At 43.0% G+C, this 22,623-nt stretch overlaps 1 protein-coding gene across 7 annotated transcripts in view; it reads right to left on the reverse strand.

Moving 5' to 3' along the window:
* Window positions 1-22,623, reverse strand: part of LOC113260353 (phospholipid-transporting ATPase ABCA1) — a 125,849-nt gene that overhangs the window by 97,606 nt on the left and 5,620 nt on the right. For 5 of the 7 annotated variants that reach the window (XM_044386769.3, XM_044386767.3, XM_026506085.4 and 2 more), the window contains exon 2: window positions 8,183-8,346. In XM_044386769.3, the coding sequence (XP_044242704.1) occupies window positions 8,183-8,248 (66 nt within the window). In that variant the 5' untranslated portion in view covers window positions 8,249-8,346. Of the gene's footprint in view, window positions 1-3,737; window positions 3,966-8,182; window positions 8,347-22,623 lie in introns of those variants that run through there. The other 2 variants (XM_057313636.1, XM_057313637.1) reach the window with 1 other exon arrangement.

A 22,623-nucleotide genomic window follows, 5' to 3' on the forward strand; every position in this document is an offset into this window, starting at 1 on the left:
CCATGCATATTCCTCCCAGAGCCTTTTCCTCCAGCCTGAAATCATCTATCACTGGCTTCCTCAGGCAATGAGCCCCATGAAAGCAAGCACTGAGTCAGCTTTGCATTCCCAGCCCTAGGGCAGCGTCAGGTAGGGACGGACCCTTTGTGGAAAGGAGAGTGTGGGGCAACCTGCTCTGCTTAACACACCACCTCTGCTCCTTTAACTGCACACACAGCTGCCCCAACATAGGGCTGAGAAGAGGGCTCCAAAGGACAATGGAAATTGACACAGGGTTCCATATGGATCTTTGTGCCTCCAAGACTGGAAAGAGCTGGGAAAAGTGCAAAGTTCTTCTTCCCCGTCTGTCAAGGTCTCAGTACCATCTTCTCAAGTGGGTTAGAAGATCATTAAACTTACAAGTAAGCATGATCCACTGGTTAAAACAATGCAGTGTCTCTAAAGGAAAACCCTGCCTCAGTGAGTTACCAAAGAATAAATAAGCCCAGGGACAGGATGGAAATCGTTAGACATAATTTAATTGAACCAGGATGTTCAGACAACTAGTTACACTGCCCGAAAACTCTCACCTCTTTCATTCCCTTCATTTCTAGACTCTGAGGTTCTAATTAGGATGAACACCAAAGAGCCCTAAAGAGTCACAGGGCCTTGTGGTTAAGAGTAATGACAACTGTGGCTGCAGAGCCACAAAGTCAATAGGGCACTAGCCTGAAATCCTCCCTTTTTTTTCAAACAGAATTTTTTTTCTTGATCTTTAAGTCCATACATTATTACTGTAGAAAATCTGAAATTAAAAAATTCTAGAAAAGTATAAGAAAGTAAACACGATTCACCCTTAATCCTACTTTCCAAAGATAATCCCTAGTAAACTGAGCTCACAATGCCCACTATTAATATTTTTATTTTTTTCTATGCATACATGAATACTTTTCTCTACAAAACTGACATTATACAGCATATATAATTTTGTATTTTGCTTTTTCTTTTAACATTATAATGGGAGTGTTTTCCATGACATAAAATATTCTCTTAAAAAATGGACTTTAATGGCCATTTTCATATCCCATACTGTGAATAGATCATAATTAATTAAACCTCTCTGCTCTTGCTGGTCCTTCAGATTGTTTTTGCTTTTTTATCATTTGTTGTTGCATTTTGGTATTTTAAATAACCCATTTTTAATTTCCAAAGACCTTTGATATGATTACCCATTAAACTCTTTTAAAATCTTTTTGGAAGGAAATACAAAGATGGTAATAGTAGATGTCCTGGGGTGATAAGAATATGGGTAATTTTTTTTAATACTTTCCTGTGTTTCCTAAATCTTCCATAATGAGCATGTTTTACTTCTTGAATGGAACAAAAACCCACTGTTACCATATGACATGAAGAATAGTTTATACTATTTGATAGCACACAGCAGTCGGTGGGGGGATGGGAGGTGGGGGTAAAAATGGGTCCCTCTTTGGAAGAAAGCATGCTGTCAATGGGGTCTCCAAGACCAAAGATGTGGCTGGTCTTTCTAATATTTCTATAAATAATCCCAAGAGGCAACACACACTGAAATCTCCAAGCTTTCAAATGACATTTGGTCTCTTCTACCAGCAGAGTTGTAAGTCCCTCCTTGGAGTCTCCCAGGTACTCCTGCCTTCACCAGCACATGGCACAGCAGGGGCCCTATTTAAAAAGGACTTTTTGCCTTCCACATACAAGGTCTTAAAAAATGCTGAGTAAGAGAATGAACTGAAGTTTATGAAATAATAAAGATGGAAATATAAATCAGTTGAGCCCTCTGGGAAAGCAATTTGGCCATATGTAGTCAAAAGACACATTTATCCCCTTTGACCAAGTAATATGCATAGGAATTCATCCTACAGAACTAAATTTAAAATCTCAAAAAGCTATATACGTGAAGTCATTCATCCACTGAAACACTGTAATTGCAAAATATTGGGAACAACTTAGTCACACAGCACTGGGGAAATGACTAAATTATGGTACATCTACAGGACAATGTATAATGCTATCATTACATCTATGAAACACAGACACTATTAACCATGTATTATTAAGTGGAAAAAGCAGAACACAAAATTGTATATACATTACAAGCTTACAGTTAAATAAAATCACTTACAAATATTTACAAACAGGAATAAAACTTTTTAAAAATGGCAAAACTGGGAATGAACTCAGAAAAGAATTAATGAGTTTAGAAAAAAACAAAAACAAAATTAAATGAAGAGTATGAGTAAGATAAATAGTCACAAACCTCGGCACTCTGAAGCTATCATTTGTACATTTAGGACAAATAGTATTTAGAGTCCAATATGTAGTAGGCACATTACCCATGGATTATCTCATTTAATCCTTCAAACAACCATGTGATGGAGGAACCATTACTGTCCCCATTTTGTATATGGCAAGGTTAAAGCTCAAGAAGGGGCAAGTCATGGAGATAAGAGGCAGAGTTCAGATTAACTGCCAGTTCTGCCCAACTCCAGAGGCCACATGGCATTGACACAGCAGGTGGCCCAGGTGGGAAATAACCACACTCAGTGACAAGGTCACAAAACATCAACTGGTGCCACAGAGGTAACATGAATTATAACAGTTAACATCCAGTAGTGAGCACCTACTGTATACCAGGTATTTTTATATATCTCATCTCTAATATTTAATTCTCGTAATGACTTTGTGAGATAGCTTGAATTGTTACCATGAAGCTAAGATTTGGAGAAGTTATCACCCATAACCCGATAAGAGAGTACACCAGTACTTGAACCCAGCCCTAGTGACTCCCATGTGCTTTTGTACCCATTTTACAGATGAGGACACTGAGGCCCAGAGAGTTAATAAATAAACGTCCAAATGTTGGCAATAGGGTATGAATTTATCAAATTAAAACTACACTGGTAGATTATTGTAAAACTACCAGGAATGTCAATAGCATCTTGTGATGATAAATTTGGGGCCAAAAGATTCTTCTCTTATTAACTTCCTAATTTACAATACTTTCTTTACCTGTGAAGCAGCAATTTTAATGCATGCCTTTCAGAATTGCTTTGAAATTTCAGAAGACAAAGGATATAAAATATTTCAAAACTACAAAACACAGTCTACACATCAAGAATCATTATTATAAATATGAAGATTACTTGGAAATATGGGAACATACACACCAAATAATGTCAAATGAAAGAAGAAAACAGAACATAAAATGGTACATATACATGTGATGATGACAACTGTCACCTTGGGCTACTGTCACTCAAGTCCCTCAGTGCCAAGGACCACAATCCGATCCTCATCATCATGACCCATCCACCTCAGAGACTTCTTTTGCACATAAAATAAAATTCAACAGCCCTTCCCCAGCTCCAAGGCCAGCCATGATCTGGCCCTGCCGATCCCCAACTCATCCGCAGCCAGTCTCCATTCACCCCACCAGTGCCGCTGGCTTTTCTGTTCCTTGACTCAGGAGCACGCGTTAGGCCCCAAGGTCTTCACGCCCTCCACCTCTCTACCTGGAACATGGTGCTCCTACTCTCCGGGCTCCTGATCTTCTCCAGCTTGAACATCAGGGCTCTTGGCTTAACCTTCCATCCTAAATTAAGTCCCTATCCATAGCCGGGTGGTATCCAACACAGTGCCACAGTTGGTCTGATTTATCTTCCTCCTAACACCTAACACAGTTGGTTATTTTATTTTTACTTCTGCGATCATGTGTTTCATACCTGCTTCCCTCACTCTGCGAGGGCAAGGGTCGTGTCTGTCTACTTCACCACTGCACGCCCAGCACACTGTCCCACATGTTGCAGATGCTCAATAAACACTTATCCAAATGAAACAATAAACGGCCATATGTTCTAATTTTCTTCATTCCACAGAAGACGAAACGAAACTCAAGAGCAGTGGGTTTCCCTCAGCTACCGAGGCACATGGTGGCCAAGCTGGAATTAGAACTGAATTAGAATTAAATAAAAATTAGAATTACTATCTGGATTTGAACCATCACTACCAGGCCAGGAACAAGGACAAGGGAGAAATATATCAGCTGAAACTGGAAGTGGGGAGGGAATGTGGAAATTATTCATCTACCTGGAAAATTCTCTAATGGCTCTTAAATGAGGAGTTTTAATTTTTATTTATTTAGTAGTTTATTCCTTATTATTAGCCAATGTCCAAATACTGATACTCTACGCAAAAATTAGAATTATCTATTTTCACAGCCACATGGCTAATCAGATCTCATGGAGACAATTAACAGCAAAGGCAAAAGAGAGAGGCCATATGGCCACACTGTCCCATCTGTTCCATGGGACCTTGGCCTCTGGCTCCGCCTGAAACCAGATGAGGATCCTGAGAACTCCGAAGCCCCTCGCCCTTCCTGTCCCAAGCCCTGTTTGTGCTGAATGACTGCCACCCACACAAGTTAACCGTTACTTTGGACCCAAACTGAGCTTTGCACCCGACTTTTGCAACTCAGTGTATTCTTTGCCCAACAGAAACAACGGAAAGCTAACCCTGGTTGATGGTCCCCATGAGGGGACAATGGTGGCACAAGAGAGGTCCCCAGGATTCATCAGCAAACAAGGACACAGAGAGGAAGGGCAAATGCTGCCTTTCCATGGGGTTATTCTGGGGTGTACTGCTCAGCTCCCAGCTTTCACACATTCTTCCTGGCAGCAGCACACAAGGCCCCAACAACAGGGGAGACTCCTTGAGACCTGCAAACTGATGGCCTATTTGACACATTTACCACTCATTCAGCAAATATGTTTTCAGCATACCCTGGGTGCCAGGCTCTGGGCCCAAGTGTGTATACTCTAGGATCTGAGAAAATGGGAGACGAGCAATGATTTTCCACACATTGTGGGCAAGAACTATCATGGAGTTTCTTCCTCTGCCTAGTGGGCAGGGCTGGTTCTGACTATGTGAGCTAACAAAGTGGCACCAAAACTCTTAACAGGTCCCACTGTCTGAACAATATAATTCAGAAATCCAAGCCAGGTAGATTGGGAAGTAGCTATTAGTCAGCATTTAACATCCATGGGCATTAAACCTTCAGTGCAGACAAAGCAGAGTGCGCTTAAAAAAAAAAAAAATGTAGGGCCACCAAGAAACTGGTTCTGGTGCTCCTTCCATGACTAACCCATTCTGGACCCCTGCCCCCTGCCTGGAATCCCAGGTTCCATCAACCATACAAAGAGCAGGACAGATCTTTCCAGCTCTGACAATTTAAGCGTCTATAACCTGAAATAAACCACCTTTTTTTCTGGTTCAGCAAAACACATTTCCTTTAGATATCAGGAAGGGAAGAAGGACAAGCTAATAGGCTTGTGGTGTATCATCTAGAAAACCCCTTTTGGGTCAGGATGCTGTATCTTTACTTCCGCCAACAAAAACTTCCATAAGGCTACAAATCGCCTTTGACTAAAGCCTGCCTATCTCTCTAATCCTAACTTTTTAAACCCACAAGCAATACTAAGCAAGAAGCAAACAGCTCCACACCAGTGGAGGCTGGCCCAGTCTGGATGGCTCAACCTCGCCTCCTATTCCAGCACCCTGTGCTCCTGAGTCCTTGCTTGACATTGGGCAAGTCCCTCCTCTGCTTTGTGTCTCAGTGTTCTCAGCTGTAAAATGAGAGGTCTGGACTGGACTACCCTTGAGCCCTGCTTTCATTGCTGAGATGATACAGTTCTTTCCATCACTCAGTGGCTAATGGACACACTATGACAGAGACAGTTTCCCATCATGTGGGCTGCTGCCACCAGGATGAGAAGAGGCAGGGGACCTGGACCACACTGTAGTTAAGAAGTGAGGACAGGTGATGAACACATAGGACCTGGAAACACCAAGACCTGGGAACAGCCAGGAGAAACGGGAGCAAAGGTAAGGGAAAGGTCAGAAACATCAAGATTTTGAGACCAAAACCAGAAAAAATGATACTACTGAAAAGCAATTTGACATAGTGATTTAGAGTACCAATGCTAAAGTCAGGTTATCTAGATTTGAACCTTACATTTGCTCCTGACTAGCGGTGTGGACCTCGGACAGATTACTTAAACTCTCTCTGTACTTTAAGTACCCCATCTACCACACAAGGAAATAACAGTACTTCATGGGGTTCCAAAGAATTAATCCAATTTAATAACCCACTTAAGTGCCTAGCACATGGAAACTCATTCTAGGTGTTTGCTTTTCTTAGATTATATAATAATATGTTATATTTTACTATTACTATCATCACCAAGACAGATAGGATACATAGATTCTAGTTTCCACTCTCTGACTAGTGACCTTAAGATTCAGGTCCCTACTTGTAACATGAGTGGCTTAAAAAAATAAATAAATAAATTTTTTTAAAAAATCATTGTCTCTCAGACTAGAATATATATTCCTGAGGTACTAAATATGAGGTCTCTGTGAGGATTTTAAACATTTTGTGTTTTCATTTTAGTGGTCATCTAAACAAATTCAAATAAACATAACCGAATTTTCTGAATACCTACTTTATAACTATTTCTGGCACAAGATTTCAAAGCCTAAGTTTATATTTGTGTCTGTGATTGTGTTGGCACCAATATAATTGTAGCAGACTAATGAGAAAGGAACAGATGCAGACGCAATTTATAAATGATGAGACTGGACCAAATGAAAGCCAAATGACATCAAATGAAGGTCACTGGAAAAGTGGCTGAAGAATGGAATCATTAGCACATAGTAATATAGACTGTCTAAACTCAAAACGAATCCGCACTACAGCATTCGCTACCATATTCACATTACTACTTACAATTTGGTTTCAGCTGAAAAGGGCAGCTGTTTCACTACATTAACAATGTTAATTTGAATTGTATTGGTTTTGCAATTTTGTTTGCATTTCATTTGTAAGTATGCATGGGTCATATGGTTGTGTAATAACCTATAAGTACAGAGGTTTATATCTAGTTTCACATATGTACACATTTAAGTAACAATACAATAAAAAAGAAATTTCATGAACACAAGGGGACATTGACATTTTTGTTCTTTTAAAGAAGGTTCGAGCATTACTCTAGTTTGAGAAACACTAATTAAATTCTCTCAAAGGTCTCTCATGGCTCTTTGAGTCTAAGAAAGATGATCATTTTGGTTATAGACATGTTAAGCTTAGTTAAGATAGCCCAGTGGGGACACAGGCTTAGAACTCAGAAGAAAAGGCAAGGTGGGAAACAGATTTAGAACTCAACTACAGGGGCGCTTGGGTGGCTCAGTTGGTTGGGTGTCCGCCTCTTGATTTCATGTCATGATCTCAGGGTCGTGAGATAGAGCCCCACATTGGGCTCCGTGCTCAGCAGGGGGGTCCGCTTGAGATTCTCTCTCCTCTCCCTCTGCCCCCAGCCCCTGCGTGCTCTCTCTCTAAAATAAATAAATAAATCTTTAAAGAAAAAAAAAGAAGAAGCCAACTACGGAACAGTGCAGCTAAACCCAGGAGACTAGATGGGGTGTCCAAGAGTGTTCAGAGATAGACAAGCCAAGAGCTGATGTCCGAGCTTCCGGGAGTTCACCATGCTTCACAGCCTTCCCCCTCCTCCGTGTAAAAATACCATTCACCTGAGCATTAAAGATGATCTTCTCAGGATTACGCAAAGAATTCTGTGTCCCATCCAGGAAGTGAACGGCTTAGAACCCTCCACAGAAATCAAACAAATCTCAGTTTTACATTCCCCTAGGCTTGCAGTCAGAGCTGAGAGAATCCACATTGACACGAAGAGATCCGGTCTCTCTCTAAGAGCTGGGCCATTAACTCACTTCATTCCTACCTCCCAGAAATACAGGGGCCCTCAAGTGCTCATGAGAGCCAGGGGGCCCGCAGGACTGCAGCAAAGGGAAAGAGTGGGATGGTCGGGGGCAATTCTGTGCCAGATTCCAGAGGTCAGAATCTGGCCTGGGCACTAGCACACTACAGCTAACATTTCTGCCTGGCTGCGAATCTTCCCTCTCTGATAAGCAAAAGGGCTATTCCGGGACCACACAGACCTGTGCCCACCAGGGCCAGATTCATTCAATGCCATTGGGAAAACCAAGAAGATTCTCTCTCTTCCCTCCTCCAACCCCCAACTCAAAACCATGAAGAAAAGCAGGGGAGAACCGCGCCCCTCGCCCCCAACCCCATACCAAAGAAACCCAGGCTTACTGTTTGTCTTCTTCTGAAAGTGAGGTTCTTCCACAGCAACAACTTCAGCTGAGGCCAGTAAGCCATGTTACCTCCGCTGCTGCCCACAGTAACCGCGTGTGGCTCTGGAGCCCGTGGAGGTAGTGGCCGCAGCTCACAGCAGGGCGGCCGTGGCTGGTCATTAACTGAAAGATAAAGCGGGAGGGGAAAGAGCTATCAGTTATTACAAAGGCAGACGCCGGCGAGGGCTGTTGCTCCAGCCCCCTCACCTGAGACCTCGATACCCACATCGGTGTCCTCACTGCTCTCAGGAAGTCCTGAGTCCCCAGCTCCTGGCTTCAGGGTTCTCCTATAAATGGGGATTCTGGAGGTTTTCTGGGAGCAGCCTAGAAGCTAGTCATTATCATTTTAGCTCCATTGGTGTGATCGTCTGGGAGCGAAAACTGCACTTCTGAAAACAGACTTAAGTATTTGGTCAAAACACTGAGGTTGGAAATGGCATACTGGAATCCCGGAGACCTGCCTCACCTCTCTAAGAAAATGCTTCCTTTCGCATAACGTGTTAGCCGCGTTTATAAATTTTGCCTCAAATCTGGAGTAATTTATGGTATTCCTTGAAATTTGCTACGGACTACATTTTCATCTGGCCACACAGTTGTGTCCTTCAAATGATAAATGGCACCAGCGATAAAGCAGTTTCCCAATCTGGAAAGCCACAGTGCATCTTAGAAGATGGTGAGTAAACGCTGAGGAAGTGCCATTGACACCTGGTTCCCAGGTGATGGGGACAATCCCAGCGCTGCGTGTCTGTGGAAAGAAAACAATACCCCATGGAGAAACAAGTCTGCTAAGGCAGGCGGAGAGCACCACCTGTGAAAGCAACAAGCTCCCACCGTCCAGACATACGCACACCCTGGCTCTGCTCCACCTGTACCTGGGCACAGGCCCCGGCTACTCCGTGTGGCAGGTACCTCCTTGGAGGACTCTTTCCCCATGCTGGGGGAAGGGACGGTTCTCATAAACAGAGGATACAACATTCTGTGTGTCCCTGCTATCCACTCAACAACTGTATTTATTAAATGCTGGAATTTGTATTAAGTAGCCGTACTAAAATTAAAGTTGGGGAAGGGGCAGCAAGTAAAAAGTAGATGAAGAAGGGAGGGACACAGAGGTCAAAGCTAGGCCCTGTGGGCACTTGGTAGTCATGAACTCTTGGCAGAAACTGGAAACCAGCTTTACTTCTAAATAGCTTGGTTTATCATTGTGGCCCCGAGTGGAGCAGAGGTAGGAGTGGGATATTAGTCATGAGGAACAAATAGCAAAAAGAACAAATGCAGTGACCACTTTATGGATACAAAACCAAGTATCGGACTAAGAATCTGTGAGTCCAAATGAGATCTCAGTGCAGAGATCAGCCTCTAGCAGGATTTTACTCTTTTGTCCCCTACCCCTTCAAGGACTTGCATTTAAAACTTCTAGAGAAGAAAAGAGATTGGACAGAGTTTTCAGTTGTCTGAGAAGAAAGACTGACCCTACTATTACATTATGTATTTAATTCATTCGTTGACAATCCAACACATCAGGAATTCCTCCAAAATATTCAAGCTTTAGGACCTATTTCTTTTCCTTATCATTTGCTCAGCAAATCTCTAGGACACAGACCCCCAAAATTTCTCACCCTAGAAAGAAGAGTTAAACCAGCAATGAATCGGTTTTGTTCGCAATTTGTTGTTTAAAGATGTCAACTGACCTCCCAGGCACTGAGAGCCAGAATGCGACTGTGAGACATGTTTGTAATCCCAAATTGTTTTGTAAGTGGCCTAGGAGAGGGCCTGCATTCCAGAAATACTGAAATAAATAATTAGCTAGATTTTTCTCATGCAAAAGCTGTTCTCCAGGAATCACTTAGTTGATTTAGAAGCTACATGAATCTTTTCAGATCCCCAAGGTAACAGTGAGGAGGTTGGAATGCAAGTTTGTAATTTAAAAAGGACAATTAACGAGCAGAAAGAGCCCCAGTAGGAATTAGCCCCAGCTTCCCAACTATGTGCCCTTGACCAACCCTTTATATTCTCCAGGCATTAATTTCCTCATCAAAAAATGCAGATGACAACACCTACCCTGCATGATGTTTGAAGAACTAAATGAGATGATATAAATAAGTTCCTGACACAGTACATGGCGCACTGTGAGTGCCAAAGAAAGGAGTGCCCTTCTCCCCACTTTTCTTTCTCTAATTAGTACCTTCTAACAGAGAAACGGTTACGTCCTGTCCAAACATTCTTTTCTATTCCATTATTTCTAGCAAACCCATCCTGGGTTTCTGGAAAGATAGTAGGGGCCAAGTAGGAAAGATAAAATCTGAACAGCCTAGTGTTAGTGATCCTCACAGCCAAACCAGAGCACAGAAACCCCAAATCTGAGTGGAAAATCTCAGAGGAAAAGAAGACACACCTTGATAGAGTGTTCGTGAGATGAGAAAGGCCAGGGAGAAGTTTTTTGGAGACTAGAGTTTCTGGATCTCCAGACAAGGGTTCTGAGCCCAGGGACCCTCCAAGAGACATACAGAGAAAGTTGTTAGAAGAAGTAGCCCAGAGCAGCACTGAAGGCTCTGCTCTGGCTTTGCTGGGTACAAGCAGGCAGGCTTCTTTCTCCAATCCCCCACGCACCTTGGCATGGCCCTGGCCTCCTGCATGATTCCCTCCTCCCACTTTAGAACACAGCAATCGTCGCTGGAGCAATTCTGTCCACAAAGGAGGGTTTGGCAATGCCCAAACCCCTCTGCTCAGGTAACTGAAGCCAAAGGGACATTTCTACATCAGTTTTCCAAGGAATTGAACAAACAAACCAAAACCAAAAAAGAATGCAGTACTATGTACTAGATTTCTCAATGTTTCAAAGTTAGTCCCACACTTGCTTCTGCCCTTATGCACATTTCCAGTTACTGGCTGGAAAGGGTCCTACTTCACAATCACCGCCAGTCAATAGGCCACTCTCATCCCACTCCTGGGTGACCACAGCAGCCATTTCACTGGTCTCCCTGCCCCCAGTCTTGTCCTGGCTCCCATCCATTTATCACAAAGCAGCTGCAGTTATTCAATTAAACTGTATATCCACATATGCTATTCCCCCTCTTAGAACCCTTTGCCAGCTCCCCACCGCTCTGAGAATGAGGTCCAATCTGTGTTGGGGTTTACTCTCCCTGATGACTCCTACTCCTCTCATGCTGATCCCCACCTCCTAAAACATGCCCAGAAGAAACTACTTACAGGCTCTGAATGGGCCACACTCTCCTACCACTGGGACTCCTTGGTGCATTCCCTGTCCCGGAAACCCTTTCCCCCAGCACTGTCAGCCTGGCTAACTCTTCCTCAATCTTAGGTCTCCATTTAGCTGCCCCTTGCCCCTGATCCTGCCCTGCTAACCTCCCCTGCATGGACACCTGGGTTAGGAGCCCCGCCTAGGTGCCCCCAGGGCTGCCTCTGTTTTCCCTTGAAGCGTTTCTCTCACATTCTGAGTCTGCAGGAACCATTCCTGTTTTCTTCATCACTGTCTTCCTAGTACCTGGCATGTGGTAAGCAGTCAGGCAATGTTTGCTTAATTAATTAACTAGGAGATGGACAGAATATAAGGGTGGTGGCATTCCTGGGCCTGCGGCAACTGATTTCTCAAGCTTGATTAACTGATTCCAGCAAACTGTCCCCAGAGAGGGAGCTCTAGGTTCAGCAGCCTTCTACCACACACTCTGCGGCCAAAAAGGACTGTTGAGCTTTCCCAGGCGACTCCTGGGGCATCCGGGGAAAATATAATTAAATCGAGGTCTACTTCCCACAAACACCAGGTTTAGCTAAGGCCCGAGTAAGCCGTCCCAAGACCAGCACAGCCATGAAATCTGCCTTCTGCCAATCTCCATGCTCAAGTCCTAGGCTCTCTCTCTCTGGCTCTCATCACCAGTCACTCAGGTGGACCACCCTTTGCCAAAATGTAACATAGTTTCCACACCCTAAACTTCTTTTGTACAGTATGGACCTAGAGGAAGTGACTTTTCAAATCTTTTGTTTTTAAGTACGCTCCCTGTCCAGTATGGAGCCCAGTGCAGGGCCCAGGGCAGGGCTTGAACTCATGACCCAGAGATCATAGACCTGAGCTGAGATCAAGAGTTGGACGCTTAACCAACTGAGCAACCCAGGTACCCCAGGACTTTTCAAATCCTTAGCCAATTTCTTAAAGAAAGTTTCACTTCAAATGCAACGGATATTATAAAATTATTATTACCTAGAGAATACAACAGACTGCTAAAACATAACCTTCTCGAATAAGCAAAGGTGCTCAACATCACAGTTGCAGAGAAATGCAAATTAAAACCACAATGATACACTACTACACATCTGGTAGTATTAGATTTTTAAAATTTTCAAGTGCTAGCAAGTATGTGAAGCAACTGGAACGCTCATATACTGTTTATGGGAATGTAAAATCAAACACTTTGTAAAACAGTTTGGCAATTTCTTGAAAGTTACACACAGACTTATGTACAGCCCAGCTACTTCATGCTAGGTATTTACCAAAAAGATAACTACATGACATTCTCATAAGGTAAAACAATGAGAGGACAGGTCAGTGGTAGGGGGTGGAGGTGAAAACAAATTGCAAAAGGAGCACTGAGTGATGGAAATATTCCATATCATGATTGTGGTAGCTGTTATACAACTATAGACATTTATCAAAACTCATCAAACTGTATACTTTAAAAGGGTAAATTTAATTGTTATGTAAATTCTACATCAACAACCTGACCCCCTCCCCCCAAAATCACTGGCCTTCCATTACAATAGTTAGTCTACTGAACAAGTCCAATCATGTCTTGGAGGACCTGAGAACTGTATAGTGTAAAGTCTGATTATTGTGTGATTCACTAGCAAGGTGAATAGTGGTTAAAATATTCACTATATATTCATTCAACAAACTAGGAAGGGTTCCATTAGCACAACAAATATTTACTGACTGCCTATTATGTGCCAGATGCTGTTCTAGACACTGGAGATTCTGCAGTGAACAAAAGAGGCAAAGTTGTTGCTCTTGTGGAACCTCTATTCCAGGTGGAAAATAGACAAGTCGGGGTGGGTTGTTAAGGCAGTGGGCGGTAGGAGTAATGAAGAAAAATAAAGCAGAATCAGGGGAAAGCCTGGGGGAGAGGGGTAACTCCTTTCTAAGGAAGTGCCTTCAGGACAGTGAAATGACACTGAGCTGTGCTACAGGCAAAAGATCACCCCATGACAGCTGCGATTGTGAATTCTTTCAGCCTTTCCCAAAACCAAAACCTGGAATGTCAGATAGACTCAGTGACGCTGGCAAAAGAAAAAAAAAAAAAAAAAAAAAAAAAAAAACCCTATAATTACAGGTTTACAGGAAGCTTGGTGTGAAGAAGAAAGTATAGGACCCCAGTCAGCACCTACCCCACTTCTCCCCAACCCCTCTTCCTCACCAAAACGTTTGGCTCTTTTGAACTTCACGTGTAGGTTTCAAAGAGAGATGGGAAATATAAAGAAAAAAAAGGGGGAGAGAAAGAGGAAGTCCTGCTAAAAAGACAAGGTAGGAGGGTTTTTTCCCCACTTGGCAAAGACAAAAGAAAAACAGGAACTACTTCCCGTGACTGCCTTCTACCCTTCTAAAGCATTAATCTGTCTACGGAAATGTAACAGGGGGAAAAAATGCACATGTTTGCACTGCTGCCAGGAACTCCTAGTCTCTGCAGTAACCAAAGGGTTGGTTGGTCGTTTTCCTTCCGGCAAGAACACTGGGAGCACGCGAAGCCAGGCCTTCCAGCTACAGAACTGAGCTTCCATCTAAGGGATGGGGGAAGACGACCCCTCAGCCACGGCATGTGCCAGAGGAGGACCGTCTTCAAGCAGGGACCACCCTGTCACCACTACTCACTGGGGCAGAGAAGTTGGCCCCTCTCGGCAGAAGAGAACAAGCCCTCACGTGGCCCTACTCCAGCCAACTGTCTTATGAGCAGATAGAAAGAGTTCGATGTGGTTTTGGAGAGCTGTTCTTACCACACCCCTGCCCCAACCTTAGAGAAAAGCTGAAGCCTCCAAAAAAGCAAGTGACTTGCCCAGACTCAACCCCGAGAGCTAGAGCTGCCCCCACATTTCTCAAGAAGTACTTTTTTTCAACAACTGTTAGATTCTCTTTCCCACTATCATATTTCTCCTCCGGTTCTGTTTATTCTCCTGAACACATTTTTCTTACAAGTTCTACCCAAACACTTCATATAGCCAGAACATGCAGTCAGCAACTAGTTTTCATTTTTCCAAAACCGTGGTCTTATGACAGTTAGTTCTCTAAAATTTTAAAGAAAGAAACAAAAAAATAAAGCATATTTCTACTTCACTGACAAATGTCTACGTAGTTACCAGGAGTGAGACAGAAGTTGAAATTTGTGACAACAGCTTAACATCTCTCCTGATGAAACGTATCTAGATGTCTTATATGAATACACAGCCAACCAGTAACCAACAAAGCAGCAGGTAGATTTCAGGCAGGATTTAACCATATCACATATGAATTGAAAATGAGTTGGCACTAAAGCTTAACTGATTGCCTATTCATGAGATGTTGATTCAAGAGCAAGAACCCCAGATGTTTATGCCCCTCATCTCCAGAGAGATGTGGAGGGTCCTGTAAAATTAGGATAGGAAACCCATAAGCCCAGGAGAGCATGCTTGCTTTGGAAAAGGTCTGTTCTTTAATTGCATCTCTGAGCATATGGCTCTGGGTCCGTAGCAAACATTCAGGGAAAAGGCCAATGAGATTACTGAGAGTCAGAAAACGGGCTGCAACAGGCTTATTGCACCCATGACTGAAGACAGGACGGGGCCGCTGCAGTGGGAGGAGGGGATCTGGACTGGGACTTCTCTCCAGCTGACCCTGGGGAGCTTTAGTAAGCCCGGAGTTCATCTAACTGCCTCAATTTAACTTCTCTGGTCTCCAGATGCCACCGAGCTCTCTACCCATAAGGCCATCCTGGGTAACCCCCTAAATTCCACCCCCTCGCACTTCCCAACCATCCTGTAGACCCACAGACTTAGTGAAACTGCCATTAATTGTCACTAGGCCCTTAGAGGCCTGCAGAAAGGTCATGTGCGGGTACTCAGCGATTCCCTAAAGGTGTGTTCCTACTTATAGCATAACACATTAATACTTAAATTTGAGGAGAAAAAAGATGTAAGAAATCCTGCAAGGTAAAAAGTCAAGGATAAAAGGAGGCCATTCTATCATTCTAGGAGATTTCGATCATTCTAGAATAGGCTTTGCTATCACGATACCCATTTTCAAAATACAGATCCATGAATTTTATCAATTCTAACAATATGTGACTCCGGGGGACCTTTTTTAAAAGTACCAAATCCGGGGCACCTGGGTGGCTCAGTCATTAAGCATCTGCCTTCAGCTCAGGGCGTGATCCTGGCGTTCTGGGATCGAGCCCCACGTCAGGCTCCTCCGCTGGAAGCCTCCTTCTTCCTCTCCCACTCCCCCTGCTTGTGTTCCCTCTCTCGCTGGCTGTCTCTCTCTCTGTCGAATGAATAAATAAAATCTTTAAAAAAAAAAAATAAAAATAAAAATAAATAAAAGTACCAAATCTATCATACTTGATTATTACTAATAATTAGTTTATAGAGGAATATATATTCAATTTCCTGGACAAAAGTATCTGCTAAAAGCTCATTTTCAAAGTGAAGGCTATGAAATGAATACATAAATGAATACATAAAAACTGAAAGAGATCCACAAATACTATCAAATCCATAACTAGCCTTGGAGAAGCATCATTCCTCCTGTTGTCAATGATTCTATTTTAAAGGAGACTCACAAAGTTTAAATCTATTTCTATCACGTCACTGATATTTGGACAACCAAAGATCCTAGTTATCACTCTCGATGTGGCAGTTGCTGCTAGCTGAAACAGTCTCAGGACTTCTAAAACTGTCAAGAGCCACAGTTCCCAAAAGCAAATCCATCCTGTACCCAAGTTCTTGTTTCACTGCTGTAGAATTATGGAGAAATTCTAACAAAATGTTAGAGATAGCCCTTCTCCCCCTGCTGATTTCCATTAAACAAACACAGAGCAACCTTCAAAGAAAGACTTCAGCAAACAATACAACTATTTGCTTTCTCTGTGGTCGGGGGTACCCAAGACATAGGAAAAAGAACCTTTCCTGTTGAAAAGAAATCAACTTGTCAACATTATAGATCATAGAAAAAAATTTTTTTCAACCACCATCATAATGCCAAAGTAAGAAGGGCCTGCAGAGAAGGAACCACTGAAGTCATAAACACCCTGAGCTGTAGAAACACAAGCAAGCAAGTCTCCATGAGCAATCAATACTTTATTCGCAGAAAATCTTGACTATCATGTTCCCTCCCTATCATTGTTACAGGAGGGTTTTCCAAGAGAATTTTAGGATAAAAAGCTTAGTGACTATATCAGCAAAAACCATTTTGTTTGGCTTACATCTCTGAAGGGTCAACATCTTCAAATGTCCAAACTTCTCCTAGCCTAAAGGGTTTATTTTTATAAACATGCTCAAAGGACTTGGGGACAGAAAAACCCAAATCCCTTCACTGGCTTCCCCTTCCTTTGGGCCTGTGCTACTTTACAGCAAACTCCCCCCAACCATCCTTAACTCTTTTATTTTCTAGAATTAACTGGCCTAGTTGAAAGAAGGGAGGTTCTGGAGTCAGAGAAAACTGGGTTGGAATCTTGACTCTGCTACTCACCAGCGCTGGGACCCTAGGGACTCTGAGCCCCAGCATCCTCTCCATAAAATAGAACTAATAATGTATACAAAACATTAAGTCAGTTCCTGGAACAAAGAAAGTGTCCAGTAAACGGTAGCTATTATAATGATTAGTGCTGCTGACTTCACAGGGTGAAGCATCCATCAGGGGTGGGGCACAAAGTGGGCAGCTTATTAAAGGAATCTCTCTTCTCTCTTCTTTGTTCACAGAAGGTAGTACTTCCTCCAAACGCCCTTCCAAAACCAACTGGAGCTCTCCCCAGTGCCCAGCTCAGTGGAAGATGTGAGGGGGTGACCCTGAAATCCTGGTGCCACTTCTGGCATTGTTTTACCACAAAGCTTCCTTTTGGGGACCCCCACCACTCACTTATGCTATTCTCTCCACACTCTTGGCAATCGGCTCCTATTCACGCAAGCACACTGCTGCCTTCCTCCAAGCCCTCCGAGCCTGGCTCAGTTTCCCTCTCCACCCCACTTCCTCCAGCCTCCATGTCAACTACCGATTGCTACCTGGGCCTTATACTTCCTCCATCTTTTCAGCTCTCCCTGCAATCTTCTCCAGGGTACTGACTCATCAGGTAGTCCCTGCTAAACTGCAAGCCACAGGTGGCAAGCTACCGTGTCGCACCATCTTAATCTCTGCCATCCTGAACCCAGTGCCCAGGATGATTCTGTGTCCCGTAAACATTTGTAGAATGAGGGCTTCTGAAGTCAGACTTCAGGAATGGGAGAAAAGAATTAAAGGAGGTTCGCTACAGTAACAAGTCAGAAATTTCATTGAAAGTAAAGGTTCAGTTAGCCCAAAAGCATGACAAAATGTCTAGCTGGGCTCAAAGAAACTCAAGTTCAAGCTGGAGTGCATTTAATTTGGTTGTCCTCAAAGCCGCTCTAATTTGTTGGGAAGGGCATTCATTTTCATTGAGTTCATGTGAGCAAAGGAGAATCTGTAATTTGCCAGACATAGGCTCTACAACCCCTGTAAGCATGCCAGCTCCAAGCATATCTCTCATAGGGGCTCAACCCGAAATAGAAGACTGTCAGCACTGGTCAGGACTCGAACTCTACACCCATAGGCTCAAGTCAAAACCTCGCTCAATGAAGCATAGCAACACCTGGATACAATTTTTCCACCTCGATACTTCATTCCCTTTACTTTTGCCAAAACGAGCCATCTAATCTCCAGGCTCTTGTCCAGTTCTAGCTCACTAAGTGTGTGACCAAACCCAGCAATCTTGTCCAGAACACCCTCTTCCACCAGCCAGCTCTTGAGGCAGTGCAGGCTTGCGTCATGTGTCTGAGATGCCTCTGTTTCTGTAGCCCAGCAAGGACCCCGTAACTAGGTAAGTGAGAATTTAGTCTGGGTTCGAGGCCAGACACAGAGGTGCAGGGTCTAAGCTCTGCCCTCCCAACTTTACAACTGAACTCCTTCTCTACAGTAACCCAAACAAACCACGTTGCTGGCTGCTTTGCTAAATTAAAAGGAGAAAGAGGAATAAGATCACAAGTTTAAATTTGCATACTTGTGATTCTGAAAAACAAAAACTGAAGGACGTTAGCCTTTTTTTTTTTAAATACTGGCAACATGAACTCTGTTATTTGAGGTTTGGGAGGCTCTTCTCAGAGGAAACAGATTTGCATTATTCCAATATTATTACGATTCTGAGTATTCCTTCTAGAAAGCACTGTCATTAAGATTTTCACAATTCAAACATTTTATGTGCCAGATTTAAAAAAGTGTTCAAGGAAAAAAACGACACTAAACTATTGGGTGGAACTCCTGCTAGCCTACTTTCCTCAACACCGGTTTTATAGTGACATTTAAATATCTGCACAAACCCATCTCGTAGGCAGCCATGTGCTAAGTATCTACTTCAGGTGTACACTGGCGTCCCCAAATGGAGCTCCGCCTAAAGGACAGAGTGCCCTGCGGTCCCTGCAGCCCCCAGGGGCACCAGCACTCACCTTAATGGAGGCCATTTGAACCCACTGTCAGACAACCTTCCATTTGCTCAGCGGAGGAGGAGAAAGCCACGCTATGATCATGTGAAATGTGACCGGGATTGAAAACTGGAAAATGGCACTAATTCCACTAAATTTGCAAATCCTGCAACAGGACTGACAACTGAATAAACACAACTTGACCAAAGGCTTTCTTTCTCTTGAACTCAAGGTCCTTATTCAATGAACACAATCATTAAAGTTAAAACACACACACACACACACACACACACACACACAAAACACTCTGCCTTGAATCACAATTAATCTTAACTGGCCAAAATTAGCACAGGGCTTTGTACTTTTGCATAAAGGAAACAGATCCCAGCAAAGACAACCTTCAGCACTGCTGTGGGGATTTCCTTCCAATTCAAACTTAGAACCAAGGAGCAATTTTTATTGGAGAAAGAGAAAATACAGTTGAAAAACCCCTTAAGATTCAAATTGTATCAACAGACAATAAGTAAATGAGGCCAGTCCAATTTTCAAGGATTCAGTGTCCATTATAAGCTGAAAAGGACAGACTTTTATAGACACAATTTCTTTTTTCTCTCGGAAAGGACACTGTAAATATTACCCGAAATTCTGGTACAGTAGTAAGAACCCTGGATTAAAGACACATGGGGCCACATTTTTAATCTCCAGTTAATGACCGCTAGGGTGTGAATCTAGGCAAGTCACTCTACCACCCTGAGCCACAGAACAGAAAACAAGTCTTGATGATGAAGAGGCTGGAGGAGGAGATCTTCTGAATCTAAAAAAAACTGCCTGGAGCTTGGGGATCAGACTTGAGTTTGAATCCCAGGCGTTGCCATTAGCAAAATATGTGAACCATGAGTAAGCTATTTAACTACTCTATCGGGGGCACCATCTGAAAAACGGGGCAACCTCAACATTCCCCCAAATGTGAGAAGAACAACACAAGACGGATTAAGAGCTATCAAATTCCAGGGGCGCCTGGGTGGCTCAGTTGGGTAAGTATCTGCCTTCAGGTCAGGTGATCGGGGTCCCGCGATGGAGCCCCCACGTTGGGCTTTCCTGCTCAGCAGGGAGTCTGCTTCTCCCTCTGCCCCTCCCCTCTTCGCACATGAGCTTTCTCTCTCAAATAAATAAATAAATAAATAAAATCTTTTAAAAAAGAGCTACTCAAATTCCATTTAGAGGATTTTAGATGGACAGGCACAGTATTAAACTGTGACTCACACCATGAGATTAATTCATTCTTTTCAGCACTTTTTTGGCCTTTACAAAAATTTTAATTCCATTAAGGAGAAAGTTTTTGTTTGGCCTTCTCTTCAGCACCTCTTTAACACAGGCTAATTCCCCTTTCTAACAAAGCGAGAACAACTGCCAGAGTCCACTCGCACGTTTCAAAAGCAAGTTTATTTTATAGACAAGACTGTTGAGAAAAATAACTTGTTTTCACTCTGCTTTGTGAATAACCTTCTATTTGAGGCAACCGTGAACAGTTTTCAATTTAGAGGACCCATAGAAGGTTAACTTTTAAAAATCCATTGATGATTACAAAAACGTGAGTCAACTGAAAGAACTTGAGTGGCTGATGTGCCGCCTACCAAAGACACGGTGACAATGATAGGAGGTGACGTGGCGGAAGGCCTAGCCCTCGTGCTCTCATCTACCCACGGCCAGTGGGGGGAATCTCAGTCAGTGAGCAACAGGAGCAGAGGGCGCGGTGCAAACAAAAGCAACTAGAGGATGAATGTGAGACTCCAGAACAATGAGAAGCCAAAAACTAGCAAGAAGGGGTTCCTAACGTCCAAGTCAGAGCCATGAGGAAAACCTGTGGAGGGAGATTCAGCTAACGAATAGTTATTAGGCCGCACTAATCACCAGTGAAAAACCAAGTCGAGTTCAAGTATGCCTCTTATAATGGAGGATGAAGCTGTCAAAATAGGTCAGAGTCTTGTTTCAAAGAGCCCTGAATGCCAAGCTGAAGATCGTTATGGTGGCAGACCGTCAAAGTCTTTTGACATTTGTTCAGCACCCTAGTACTTTACATGGTATTTGAAAACCTATCTGTTAAAGAAATGAATATCAGTTTCACGGTATGTTCTGTATATTAGCACATTTCGCTTTTTTATAAATTAACACATTTTGTATATTAACACATTTTTCTAATCATTTATCTTCCTCTTCCCTCCCTTGTCCAGTACCAGAGATCACACCTCACCCCAGCTAAGATAAACTGCCACCTCCATCCCAAAGCCCTGCATCTGGGAGTAGAGAAGGGTCCTCAGGTCAATCTAAACTCTGTAGTCTGAGTCTTCACATACTGTCTGCCTTTCCAAGGAGAGCTGTTGCTTCCCTCGTTCTTGCGTTTATGTCAAACTTGGATCACCTAAACATCAGATGCAATCGATTTCAAACTGCCACCCCCTTGGGGACTTGCTTCTTCAAGAAAACAAGCTTGGTTTGACCCTTGGCAAAAGCAATTATTCCCAACCTGGCATCCTACAGGAATTTTGCAAAGCAAGTGTAAATAGGGAAATGAAACCCAAACAACTTCTTTGCAGCGTATTTCCTCCCCTTGTGCCCCCCTCCTTCAATCCTAAAAACTCTTGCTCCTTTTTCTCCTATCTTCTTCCTTCTGGTCCCAATCTGTTGTGATCTCTGAAACAACAAATTCAGGACAATATTTCAGAAAGCTCTGTGTCTTGCCCACCTATCCCCAGTGAGAGTCTTCAGCGATATGTAGGAATATCCTTATCAGGTTAGTCCAATTCTCATCTTCTGAGGGACTGGCACACCTTTCCACGTAATCGCTTAACTAGGACTACGGTGTGAGTATAAGAAGCAAAACCTATACCCATAATGGAGATGTCCAGGATTAAGGGTCCAAATGAATATTTTATTTCAGAGAGATTCTCCAAATGGTGAAGTAGAGACGAGAACGTCTTACTAAATCATATTTGCTCTATTGAAATGTATTGAAATGAACCAACTCCCCCTTCCTTTGCATTTCAGATGAGAACGCCTTTTTGGTTCTATGATTCACGTCTTCCTCCATTAACACAGATAAATAGGCAATTTCAACAGCTTTCTTGCCTGTACTTTCCTCTCTTCCCATCACCTTTTTGTGCCACGTTCACTCTCATAAGGAATACTCGTAGGCATTCCCTGGGCGTCTTCTCTCTACCTCCCGAAACCCATATGATCTGTTACACTAATGCTGAGGATGCCCCGAAGGACATACCTCTAAGCAGCTCCAATCAAAGAATCATCCTTTTCCTAAATACAGACCTAGAGCTGGAGGATGTAAATGCAAGACAGGCTCTTTAAAAGCCATGTGCTTTCCGCACTTCCATTTTATAAACCAAGAACCTAAAGCTTGGAAAAGTAAAATGACTTGCCCAAGCTCACATGGCTCTTTAGTGGATTTCTGAAATTATATGTAAAATATAAGTAATTATACATAAAGCTTGGAGTGTGCACGGCTAGGTTATATTTTTTTCCGAGAGAATCCATTGTTTTCATCATATGCTCAAAATTGTTAAAAATCCTCTCCCAATAAAAGACAACCACTGATTGGTTATATATGTAAAATTCTTTCTGGGAAATGTCCCACACTAAATACCAGTTATGATAAAACATCTGGACTTCAAGACTAGCCAGATAAAATGCTTTGGCTTTCAAATGCTT

The sequence above is a fragment of the Ursus arctos genome, unplaced genomic scaffold, assembly GCF_023065955.2.
Source record: "Ursus arctos isolate Adak ecotype North America unplaced genomic scaffold, UrsArc2.0 scaffold_18, whole genome shotgun sequence".
Classification (NCBI taxonomy): domain Eukaryota; kingdom Metazoa; phylum Chordata; class Mammalia; order Carnivora; family Ursidae; genus Ursus; species Ursus arctos.